The sequence below is a fragment of the Dermacentor variabilis genome, chromosome 5 (assembly GCF_050947875.1).
Source record: "Dermacentor variabilis isolate Ectoservices chromosome 5, ASM5094787v1, whole genome shotgun sequence".
NCBI lineage: Eukaryota > Metazoa > Arthropoda > Arachnida > Ixodida > Ixodidae > Dermacentor > Dermacentor variabilis.
The window spans coordinates 178,632,748-178,645,831 of record NC_134572.1 but is presented as its reverse complement, the minus strand read 5'-3'; the positions used below and the strand labels follow the sequence as shown (position 1 = coordinate 178,645,831).

Sequence of the window (13,084 nt, the reverse complement as noted above, 5' to 3'; positions counted from 1 at the left end):
CTTTGCTGGTTTCGAACTGATCTAGTTCTAAAGTTCGTGTAATATTTTCTTTACCTATTAAACAGACAAAACATGGAAGCATTGATGTCAGTTACTTTGGGCAAAATTTTTGACACATACAAGTATATTTTTTTATGCATAATACATAGTTTACTTGTTTTGACAGTGCATATCGTTCAAGAATTCGTTTGCAGCATCTTTGGCAATGGCAACTCAGTTATTATTCATGTACTTGATCCCTCGAGAAATTGTTTAAGAGGAAGCTTTAGCTGGGGCCCAACTCCTATGCAGTCTATTCAAATACATGTAAAACGCAGAAACGCTTTTCTGAGATAATCCCTGGATCGCTTTTAATGAAATTTGTTACATTTGAGAGAGAAAGTTAAAGTCTGTTATCTGTTGGAAGCGGAATTTCGATTTAGGGCCTGAGTATTGTTTCAAATATTTTGAAAAATTCTAAAGTGCGATAAAAATAGAAGCATGACGTTTACAAAGTAATAGCTCTGCATCAAGAACAGATATTGCGGTTCTGTAAACGGCAGCTATTATAAGAGTCAAAGCCGACAAGTTTGGTATGTGAATTTGTATCTTGCATTAATTGGTGGCGTAGAGGAGTTCTTCAAAAACCGTATTTCCATAATACTAAATTTTTTGAGATTCGTGTGTAACATATCAATTTTGTCTGCTGTAGATGTACTATTCGATGCGATTCACAGAATTGTCATATTGTTTTTCATCGTTGAGCTGCAGAGTTTTAAACGTGATAGTTCCGTCCTCGGAAAATTTGCGATTTTTGTAAATTTGTAATAAAGAATTAACAACCTAAAGGAAAAATTCGAAACCAGAAGTCAGTAGAATTAAAGCTTTTCCTTTAAATGCAACGAACCTCGTCAAACATGGTGCAGTACGTGGTTGCCGAGAAAAACGAATTCACCTTCTACATGTATTTAGATAGCAGCACCCGAGCTAAAGCTTCCTCTTAAGGAGGAGGCCAAGCTGCAACGTAAGCCCCCCCCCCCCCTCCCCGAACGATATTTCTGGCTACGCCACTCTCTGTGGGGTACGTGGTGGAGCCGCGAAGCCGTCCAAATTATCGGGAATCCAGGAAGTTGGTCGTTGACTGTACACTGGCAACTCTTCCAGCCAATGACAGGGCGTCCAAGACGATTCATTACGATTCCTGTCTGTTATTCGAGCCAGCATTACCGCGACTTTCGAGCCTTTCTATAAAATTACAGCTAATTTTCCCTGATAGAGGCACAAATTCCCTAAGTATTCCCCGAGGTTTTCCAGACTACTCAATATCACTGAGAATTCTCGGTTTTCCCGGTTTTACCTGTTTGTAGACACCCTGAAAGTGAGTGAGTGAGTGAGTGAGTGAGTGAGTGAGTGAGTGAGTGAGTGAGTGAGTGAGTGAGTGAGTGAGTGAGTGAGTGAGTGAGTGAGTGAGTGAGTGAGTGAGTGAAACAACTTTATTTGGTCCACTGTAGACGTAAGCAAACTCCACGTCACCTGGCTAGGCCCACTCGGGGACCATCAGGTGAAACCTGACGGCCCTCTCGAGAGCCCTCTGGACTGCCAGGATTTGAGAGGTCTGGTCCTGGGCCCTAATGAGCTTCATCATTTCCTCTTGGGTGAAAGGGGGACCCGCAGAGGCGCAGCCCCACAGGACAAGTTCGAAGTCCGCATAATCACCACACAGAGGGCAGTCCGGGCTTGGGAACCATTCGGGGTACATTGTGTGCAGCGCCGCGGGGCTCGGGTAAGTGCTTGTTTGCAAGTCTGAGAGTGACTGCCTGGGCCCTGCACAGCGAGGAGTGCGGCAAAGGTAGGAGTCTTCTTGACAGATAATTATATTTGCAGATTTCGTTGTACGAGCAGAGAGGCTCGGGTCGCCCAGGAGAGGACGCGTTGCCCAGCGCACGGTCAGTCAAACTTCATGCAGCCGAGTGCGCCTCCTCGTTGGGGTTGATCGAGGCACCCTCAATGGTTCCAAGGTGCGCAGGGAACCAGGCAAAAGAGTGATGTTTCATGTCTTTGGCACTTTGGATGATACGTAAGGCCTGGGGAGCCACCATTCCCATCTGAAAGGCCCTGACAGCGGCCTTGGAATCCGAATAAATCGTATCATGTACACTGTCCGTCAATGCAAGAGCAATAGCAACCTGCACTGCAACGCTGGAATTAGAAGTGCGGATGGTAGCGCAGCTAAGGATTTTAGAATTACAGTCGATGACCACTGAGGAGAAGGCCTCTTCTTGAACGTACGAAGCAGCGTCTACGAAGCATGTTCGGTCCTTGTTCAAGCGGGCACTGGCGAGCAGAGCTTTACCCCTGGCTCGTCTTTGTCCTTCGTTGTAGGTGGGATGCATATTGCGTGGCACCCGGTGTATGTAAATCTTGGATCTTACGTCGCTGGGCAGCTTCACAGCATCGAGACTGACGACCGTGGGGTTACGTCCCAGTTTGCCAAGTATGGCTCGGCCCGCTGGGGTACCGGAGAGTATGACAAACTGGGAAAATTCTTGGGCTTCAACGATTTCTTCGAACGTGTTGTGAATTCCTAAATTGAGGAGGTCTTTTGTGTGCGTTCGGATGGGAAGGCCGAGGGCAAGCTTGAAGACTTCTGATTAGGGCATTGATCTTGTTGCGCTCCGACACGAGCCAGTTGTGCGTAGCCCCTGAATAAGCGAGGTGGCATAGCACGAAGGCGTGGATAATCCAGATCAGATTGTCTTCCCTGATTCCGCGGTACCTGTTGGCGATTCTTCGGATCAGGCCGAGGGCGCTTTCGGTCTTGGAACAAATGCGTTTGAGGGCGGCTCCATTGGCCCCGTTCGACTCGATAAACATTCCTAGGACCCTGATAGTGTCTACCCACGGTACTGGGGAGCCCTTACCGGTGAATAATGTAATGTGGCTCTCTGTTGCTGGCTTCCAGGACCGGTGTGAACCGCCTCTGGGCCTCTTCTTGTAGAGCAAGAGCTCGGATTTAGCGGGCGAGCACCTTAGCCCGGTGGGGATGAGATACCGCTCCGTCACATCCATGGCCTCTTGCAAAGCACCCTCGACCTGACCCTCACATCCGCTGGAGCACCAGATGGTGATATCATCCGCGTAGATCGTGTAGTTAATGTTCGGGATTTTGTTCAAGGCCCTCGACAGGTTGATCAGGGAGACGTTGAACAGCGTCGGGTAGATCACCGCCCCCTTTGGCCCAAGCTGGATTCCGTGGGTCAAAAACTCGTCAATCTTGAGTCTAGCGGACCTTGAGGAAAGGAAGGAGCGCACGAAATTGTACGCCCGTTTGCCGACGTTACACTCTGTTAGGCTGTTGAGAATAGAGGCGTGCGATATGTTGTCAAAAGCCTTTTCCAGATCCAAGCCGAGAATCGCCTTAGTGTCGGCGGAGGTAGAGTCAATGATCTGGTGCTTGATCAGTCTCATGGCGTCCTGAGTCGAAAGCCCCGACCGAAAGCCAATCATATTGTGTGTATAGCATTCGTTAGACTCGAGATGGTCAGTGAGGCGGTTAAGCATGGCATGCTCGGCCATCTTCCCAACACACGACGTCAGGGAGATGGGCCTTAGATTGTCCATGCTCGGCGCCTTACCTGGCTTCGGTATGCGTACTGTGTAGGCTGCTTTCCAGCTCTTGGGAATGAGGCCGCTGCACCAGATATCATTCATCTTGTGTGTAAGAAACTAGATTGAGTCGTCGTCGAGATGATTGAGCATTTTGTTGGTGATCCCGTCGGGCCCAGGGGCAGATCTGCTGTTGAGGGATGCGAGAACCCGCTTGACCTCAGCCACGGTAAAATCCTCGTCCATAGATGATACGTCACGCCCTTCGTACTCGGGAAACTCAGGGGGGGGGGTGGCACCGGATCGTCCGTGGCCGCCAGGTACATGTCTATGAGGTGCTCCGTGACCGCCTCATCTGGGAGTCGAGTCGGTGGCCAAATGGACAGCTGTCGCCAAAGCTCTCTTCTGATTGGACTTGGTTGCCATCGTGCAGTAGGTGCCTAAGGAGACCCCAGCTTTTACCGTTCTTGAGCTGGCCCTCCACCGAGTCGCACAGCTCGTCCCATTGCTGCTTGCATAGCACCTTGCAATGAGCCTCTATCATCTTGTTTATATGGGACATTTTCTTGCGTAGTCTTCTGTTATGGCGCTGAGTCTTGCATCTCGCGAGCAGTGCCTGCTTGGCTTCCAATAGATGCGCCAGCCTACTGTCCATCCTGTCCACCTTCAGATCGGTTGTCACCTCCTTGGTGGCTCTAGCCGCATCCTTCTTGATCTCGTCGCACCAAGAGTCTAGGTCCATATCATCGTTAAGGACGCGCTCGGAGCGGTTGGCTCGGAACAAGTCCTAGTCAGAGAACCTAAAGGCCCTCGTTTTGTTACGGGCAGCCTTGACCACCGCTTCGATGATGCAGTGATCGCTACCGAGGTCCATGGCTGTGTTGGTCCACTTGACGTTTTCCAGGTTATTGACAAAGGTAAGATCCGGAGTCGTATCTCGGCATACCGAGTTCCCTCTCCTGGTTGGAAAGTCTTCATCGGTTATCAGCGTAAGATCTTCCTCCGTTGCCGCGTCCCATATGTCTCTAACCTTCTTCGTATTGGTACAATAGCCCCACGCCTGATGCTGGGCATTAAAATCCCCCATGACGACTAGAGGCTGACAGCCGGCCAAATGCACGGCCTTCTTGAGAATACCACCAGGCCTGGCTCTGTGAACGCTGGGTCTGCAGTAAACATTGAGTATGAAGATACTGTTTCTTCTTAAGCGCTGCTTAGGGGAGTCGACAAGGAGTTCGGCCATGACGTACTCGATCCCATTGTCCGCGGGACTAAGGTCTCGCTGAAGGCACGTGAACTTTTTACTGACCAGGGTAGCGACCCCCCTTCCTCCTTCATTGGAAGCTACCGTCAGAAAACCGGGGAGCTTGATAGGTGATGATGTGATCGTTTCTTGCTAGGCGATTACTTGGGGTTTGTCCTTTACGCTTTTTAGGTATTGTCGCAGGGTCGCCCGTTTTCTGACGAACTTGGTAGGTGTCAGCACGTTGATACTGAATGCATTCAAAATGCACTTCACGAGTACAACTTGGTAGGTGTTAGTACGTTGATACTGAATGCATTCAAAATGCACTTCACGAGTAAAGTACACGTGAAGTGCATTTTGAATGCATTCAGTATCAACGTGCTAACACCTACCAAGTCATGTTACACCATCAGCTCTCTGCTTAGACAAGCGACGTGATGATGATGACGTTAAATGAGGACTTATGGTGCGAGGGCCACGCAACAGGAGGAGACAGTTACTCTCTCTGCGTAGGAGCTACTGGCTTCAGTGTCTAACCGACGTAGTTAAAAAGGAGTTTTTTCCATGTTAGTAAAATTCCAGTAATTTAAACAAATAAATAAATGAACCGACTTGAAAAGCAGTTTCATCACTGGGTTGTCATCAGGTCTGTGGAGGTCAAGCTCCTCAGTCCTTCGGTACCCGATGGGCGCCTTGTCTTTAATGATTTTCAATATAACTTGCTTCGACGTGGTGATGTCAGGGGATCGCGTGCTCAGACCGCCATGGCAGCGTTGGCCGGACCATGATGTGTCCGTCAACTCCCTTGCACATCCGCGACGCTGGCGCGAACCAGGCGACCGGGGCGGCGGCTCGCTGCTCTTACGACAGGCGACGGACGCATTGTCTCGAGGTCGTGACAGTGCATGCCTGTGACTACGACTGAGCCGCGCTTGGCGGCCAGGTGTCTCCGGTGGTATCACAAGTGGACACGTACTGTGTCGCGCCGAGACTGCAGGCCCTTAATTACATATTAATGCGTTGGCATTTGGAGTGTGAAATTTGAGCGCAGTTCTATAAGTGTTTTCATTTCGCTTGTCAATATTTTATATTATGCTTATATAGGTTCATATTAGAGAACGCTGTGACCAGCGCGCTTTGCTTCCATACAGACGACGCGGGCTACTCTGGCGCCGTATCGTAGCCATCGTCGCCGCACAGCCCGTTTTGCACAGAACTACGCTTTCCTTCTCACGTTTTCGTTCCACCGACGACGAGAGCGGCCCTTCAACGCGGGGAAGTCGTGCCACCAGTGTCAGCGGCGACAACATCCAAGGGTTCGTCACATCGAGCCTTACTCGTAGCCGCTCGCCATCGCCCCTTGCAGGAGCAGTGATACACATCACACACGTTGGTACTGCGGACTGACCTCCGCAGCTGACAAGCGTAGCCCTCCCCCCACTTCACGCCAACCTGGTCCCCCCTCGGAAGTGCAGATGAGATCGCCCACGCGGCGGCGGATTCCGTGGCCGCCGACAACTCAGCACATGAGCAAGCCGTTTTCCCTTCGCTCCTTCTCCACTTTCTACATGCTTTCTCCGTAGCCTCTTTCTCCACTTTCCTCTTAGTGTGCTCTTGTTTCGTCTACCGCTGCGCTCCGCGTTCGCTTTTATCTGTCGCCTGTGCTTGTTCGCTAAGCTACGAGGAGGACGAGGAGGAAAAAACTTTATTTTGCAAAGGAATTTGGGACCTCCCAGGCCCCCTGGGTCCCCGCACGACCCCACTGCACTCAAACGTTCATGTTTAAGATGTCCATGACGCTGGCAGCCCGGTTGGCGGCGATCTTCTGCCTTGCCGGGTCCGTGGAGCGTAGTGAGGTCTCCCAGTCCTCCCAGGTTTGGAGTGGTAGCGGCCCGCCGGGGGGAGGAGAAGCCGGGCAGGCCAGGAGTATATGGGTGAGGTTTGCTTTCGGCGCATTGCACAGAGGGCAAGAAGGGGGGATGGGTCGGTAGTGGGATAGGAGGGATGGAGTAGGTAGCGTGCGCGTTTGCAGGCGGCGCCATAGGTGTTGCTCCCTGGTAGTGAGGGAAGAGTGGGGGGTGGGTATATCTGCCTCTCGGCACGAGCATTCGCGATGAAGTCAGCGAAGGTACACGCACGCTCCCTCTAGAAACCCCCCATGAGGTCCGCCTGTGCCCGGTTTCTCGACCCTCGGGCTAAAGAATCGGCGGCCTCATTGCCAGGGTTTCCCGAGTGCGCGGGCACCAGATGAGCTCAGCGCTGTGGGAGAAGGGAGGGTTCTGGGTCAGTATGTGGAGGGTGGCAGGGTGAACTCTGCCCCTAGCATAATTTAGCAGTGCAGTTTTAGAATCACTCAAGATGTAGGTAGCATTGGAGCTGCCGAGCGCTAGCGCTATAGCGATCTCTTCCGCTTCCTCTGAGTCTGTTCGCGGGGGTAGTTCCTCTATTAAGGGAGGGGCGTTCGGTGTGTGAGCAACCGCTGTGGCTCCGTGCTGATCACATGCAGCATCTACCCATATTGCATTCTGTTCATCGCCGTACCGTTTATGAAGGGCTGCTGCTCTGACTTTTCGTCGCTCACGGTTTTGGTCGGGGCGCATGTTACGGGGGAGCGGTCGAATGCGCAGCCTTTGACGAATTGCCATGGGAAGGGTTTTTAGGGAGTTATGATTAGCAGGAATGTTAACGAAGTTTAGAAAGTATATGTCTTCCGGTAGGGGTGCTGGCTAATCGGAGATATTGTGCCTGTAGGTGTGCTTCGGTTAGTTGTAATAACGCCGCCGCCGAGGCAAGCCGACGCTCAACGCAGGAACGGGCGCCTAAAAGAGCTGCGCTTTAAATGTGAACGTGTGAAGTCTGGTTAAACATGTATACAAAGATTATATCAAAGTAAGTCCTCTATGCTGACCAAGCATGCACGCATGCATTCTGCGTAACACAAAAACAACTTCCTTCATGAAACCTCAATATATATATATATATATATATATATATATATATATATATATATATATATATATATATATATATATATATATATATATGTATATATATATATATATATATATATACGTGTGTGTGTGTGTGTGTGTGTGTGTGTGTGTGTGTGTGTGTGTGTGTGTGTGTGTGTGTGTGTGTGTGTGTGTGTGTGCGTGCTGTAAAGGGGTGTATTTAATATTCAGCTGGTAGCGTCAAGCGTAATCGAGAAGTCAGGCGACGCAGAGCAGGAACCACTGGATGGTCGAGTGGCTCCCTCTCGCGTGCCTAGCACTTTCGTCCTCGAAAGCCACTTGCGGCCTCCCTCGATGAAACCACATGCGGTCGTTTCCCATTCGTGGGGAAGCTCCTCGGTGGGAGCTCGTGCGCACGCACGCAGGCTGACAGGCAGGCTCACTCCGCGGGTCGTGATGGACGCTGGTGGCGTTTCGCTTTGTTGCAACGCTTGCGGTGTCCAAAGCGATCTGTGCGGCACTTGAATGTAGGCTACGTGGCAATATATATACTTCTAGGATTAGTTCTAGTAGAAAAACATAAACACCCTAGAAGTGGATGGGAAAACGGCGCCGCGGTAGCTCAACTGGTAAGAGCATGGGTAAGAGCATCGCACGCGTAATGCAAAGACGTGGGATCCTTCACCACCTGCGGCCAGTGGTTTTTTTCATTCATTTTCATTCCCATCAATTCATCATTTCTTTAATTCAATTAGCAAGTACAATTAATTTCCCCTGTGTTGTCCTTGGTGTCAGTTTGTTGGCTTCTTATGACATGATTTTAAATGTATGTATGTATGTATGTATGTATGTATGTATGTATGTATGTATGTATGTATGTATGTATGTATGTATGTATGTATGTATGTATGTATGTATGTATGTATGTATGTATGTATGTATGTATGTATGTATGTATGTCACATTGCTCCCCCAAGAGGCAGGGCGCGTGTCGGGTGACTTCCTGAACAACACTCTGCAATGTGGTGAACGAGGTTTAAATCATGGATCCGGGACCTCAAGGAGGTGCGACGTAATGCTAGCGCAATTCTCTCGCATTTGGCACTGAATCGCCACTGAATTTTTAACTGTTAAACTAAATCTGTGATTATCTATTTCATGAATATCATCATTACACACACACACGCACGTATAGTATGAGGGATATCACGAAGTTGAGTAGGCGCGCCAGCCATATCTCTGCCCGTCTGTCTGCCTGTCTGTATGCCTCTGTGAGGCCAGAAGGCCGGGTCTATACGCACGCACCGATGGAGGGCCTATAGAGTTGCGGCGGCCGCATGGTGGCGCCGGAGAGCCGTCCCCGGATGAGCGGCCGCTTGGGGGCGCCCACCAGCCAGGTGGGCGTAATGACGGCCGCCAGCATGGACAGCGAGGTGGCCACCGTCAGCAGGGTCCACAGCAAGGTGCGCGACGTCACGATCACGTGGTTGCCCATTGCGACCCTCGGTCAGCGCCAGATGGCGTTTCGCCCACCGCTCTCGCCACGGGCCTGCGAGAATAGGAGGCGGCGGGTGTCAAACGCACGCATGCTTGCCTATCGCTTCTACACGTGCAGGAACGTGGGGACGAGGCATGCGTGTTATGGCGCCACGCATGTTTTAGAAAATCATTCTTTCCGTCTGCCTCGTCATCCTTCATCTGCATTCGCCGTCCAAGTACGGAATCGTAGGTGAGAGCGCGCTTACACGCCCTTTCCAGTGAGTGAAGCCACATCTTTGTCGTTGAAAGCCTTCAAGCTTCCACACACTTGTACCGATTGAAAGGCGCCGGCCACTCTTTACCACGCCACATGGGCACGGCAGCTGACAAACTCGATGCCGCGCCACCCACACCCTAACGGCCATCAGTGGGAAGCTGTGCTGTCCAGCGTTGACTCTCGGGACCGGCTCGACCTGGCCAGGAGAGCGCGCCGGGTGGCTCGCGAAGTCCCAGGGCTCCACCCACGACCAAGGCGTCCCTGCGGGGAGCGCCCTGGCGCGATTTCCTGCCCCAATAACATATGTCGATCCAACGCACATGTTGGAATCGAAGCGAAGCTTCAGTAAGCGGCTAATTAAATGCTTCACAAGAAACAGTGATGCGTGCAATTGTGCTTACTTGCATTCTATGTAGCGTGTACTCGCATGGAATGATTATGTTTGTCCAGCACTAAGGTCGCAACTTTATTGTCAGTCAATATTTATGTTTGCGCACTGCATCGTTCACAAGCTATGCCGAAACGTATAAGCTTCAATTCAGGCGGATGCACAGTGTGAGGCGCACACAAAGCGACGTCACAAGGTCGAAGGCGATGTATGGTGCATGTCGAGGGAGGAATGGTGACCACGTGTGTATAAGCACAGGACAGTACAACACGCACCAATCCATATTTAGCGTGTCTGTACCTCTTGTGCCACAGTGGGACATTCTGTAGTGAAATAAAAAGAGCGCATTAAGGACACGGACAAAAGTGAACAACGCAAGCGTTGGTGCTGCTCAGTATTGTCCGTGTCCTTTTTGCGCTCGTTTAATTTACATCGTAATAACAACTAGTCCAACAACAAGTCTTGTTAAGCGATCATTTCTGTAGGGTTGGCCAAGAACGGGCACACACACACTGGCACAAACAGAATGGCTAAAGCAAAGACAGTAAGTTAATCAATGAATCCGTGAAATATAATTCATCATCATCATCATCATCATCATCATCATCATCATCATCAGCCTGGTTATGCCCACTGCAGGGCAAAGGCCTCTCCCATACTTCTCCAACTACCCCGGTCATGTGCTAATTGTGGCCATGTTGTCCCTGCAAACTTCTTAATTTCATCCGCCCACCTAACTTTCTGCCGCCCTCTGCTACGCTTTCCTTCCCTTGGAATCCATTCCGTAACTCTTAATGACCATCGGTTATCTTCCCTCCTCATTACGTGTCCTGCCCATGTCCATTTCTTTTTAAACGTTGCCAGGTTCATATTCCAATGGCGGCCTGTCCGGAGCCAGGGATTCTTAGCACCCTCTGCAGCGTCGCAGGTCTGACCGCCGCCGTGGTCAGTTGCTTCGCAGCTGCCATAATTCACCATTTTAATAACGCATCGGTGTGCTTTAGAGATAACTGTGAGCTGGCATTACCGTATAAACTCATGTAAAGGCCGCAGCCGTGTAAGGGCCGCACCCCCAACTTGGCAGCCCAAAATTTGGAGAAAGAAAAAAAGTACATCGGAGAAGCAATTGCGTTCGGTGCCCCGATGCCGCGCGCGCGCGAATCAGTGAATTTTCGCCCGCTGCTCACTTCCGCATAACCCTACTAGATGGCGAGAGCTGGGCGTTGGCCTCTGAAGCAATGGTACAGTCGGGGATCCGGGGTGCGCTGTATTCGCCGGCTGCGCCGCTACCATTTTGACCAGAATGTTCGCTCCCGTGTAAAGGCCACACCTCGTCAAAATTGTGAAAAAAAAGTGCGGCTCTTACACGAGTCTATGAGGCACATATGTTCAGGCTTTTGCGTGAATCATAGTGGGTCACATCAATTCTGGAGGACCTGCCAAGAATGGGCACACACCCAGTGGCCCATAGTGACTGGCTAAATAAAAGAAATCAAATCCGTTAAATATGATTTATCATTCTATTAACAGATCGGCGAGTTTAGACATGCCTGTGAGCCGACACTGCTTGTTCAAATTTTATGCAACAAGCCTTTCTTTTTCTTTTTTTGTTAAGAAAAACGGGTGTGCGTACTTGATCAGCATACAATGGCTGTAAAGCCAGTTCGCGGGTACTTTCATTTAACTTCTGCATATACAGATCCACAAATATATCCAGCGTTATAGCGATATAGCCAGGCAGCCGCGCCAAACCCAGGACAGGTTTCGAAGGAAGGCTCGATTTAAAAGTTTACCTCCCTCTTCCTGCAAGCGGCGCCGTCCCCATTTATGCACTTTCACCATGTTGAGATCTATTAGGGTGCGCGCCCATCGCTACGTTTATCATGGCAACGGTAAGCCACCGTGACAAATAGGCAACTAATAAATGATTCCTAGTTCTGCCGTAATCCAGAGTAGGTGTATACATGAGTAGAAGCAAAGCGCCTGAAGGAGGTGCCACGCAGCGTGGCGCCATCTCTCGAGGCGACGCAAACTCCGCGCCGCGGAACTGTGAGGCGTTGAACAGGCAACCCTGTCTCAGCGCCAAAAGATGTCAATCAAGTGTGTGGCACCCTGTATCCGCCTTTTGAACGTCGCTATTGCAAATGACAAATTAAACTTCAGCGTCCTAGAAGTCACAGCTTGAATGACATTGTGAACAAACATTAGGAAGAATTCGGAACAGGCAACCCTGTCTCAGCGCCAAAAGATGTCAATCAAGTGTGTGGCACCCTGTACCCGCCTTTTGAACGTCGCTATTGCAAATGACAAATTAAACTTCAGCGTCCTAGAAGTTACAGCTCGAATGATATTATGAACAAACATTAGGAAGCATTCGGAAACAATATTTTTTGTAACTTGTTTGGGCAGTAACTAGCGTATGTAATGCGGTCCTGAACAGGGGGTCGGGGGCAAGAAACTGCACTTTCCTTAAGTTTTGACTGGTTGCCCGGATGATCTCGTTTTGTTCGCGTAACCTCATCCCAGGACTCCCCCGCATTGCCAAAGGTACGGTCTGTCCGTCCACAGGCCAAGGGGCAAGCTCACTGCGGCCAGTTTTCTCGACGCTAGGCGAGCTACCTTCATATACCGCCTGGAGCGGGAGTGCCTACCGTTGAGTTACAGGCCCTTCACAGCCATCCCTGTTCGTGGAGCGTGCCCTTTTTGTGGCGGTCGTGAGGATTCGGTTCATATCTTTACGCAATGTTTGCTTCCTGCAGCAGCTTTTCTCCAAAGGATTGCTAGTCTCTTTAGGCTCCCAGGTGTTCCATATCAGATTGTTCGATTCTTGCACGCTTTGCCTAAACAGGCGATCAACCAGTTCGTGCTTTTTCTTGTCGAGTGCTCATACGAAGTTTGGCTGGCACGCTGTGATGCGATTTTCGGGGGGCGGGCGCCGGGCCTCCCCGAGGTGCTTGCAAAAGCACGGTTAGGTTCCATCTCACCCGGGAGCGGCATCGCTTGGGCGACAAGAAGTTTCTCGAAGTGTGGACTCGTCCTGCCGTGATTTTTGATGAGTCAGGTGGATAGCTCTCCATTAAGTTATGATGCATGCTCCTAAGGTCGCTCGGTTCGGCCGTGTGTGCCAGTCGATCTACGGGGTTTTGTTTGGCTCAGTG

The 13,084-nt window shown here is 50.5% G+C and overlaps 1 protein-coding gene across 1 annotated transcript in view; it reads right to left on the bottom strand.

Annotated features, from left to right (window-relative positions):
- LOC142583366 (LHFPL tetraspan subfamily member 2a protein) overlaps positions 1-13,084 on the bottom strand; it is a 170,331-nt gene that overhangs the window by 17,776 nt on the left and 139,471 nt on the right. Inside the window, exon 2 of the mRNA XM_075693797.1 lies at positions 9,088-9,331. Coding sequence (XP_075549912.1) covers positions 9,088-9,277 — 190 coding nt within the window. The 5' untranslated portion in view covers positions 9,278-9,331. The remainder of the gene's footprint in view (positions 1-9,087; positions 9,332-13,084) is intronic.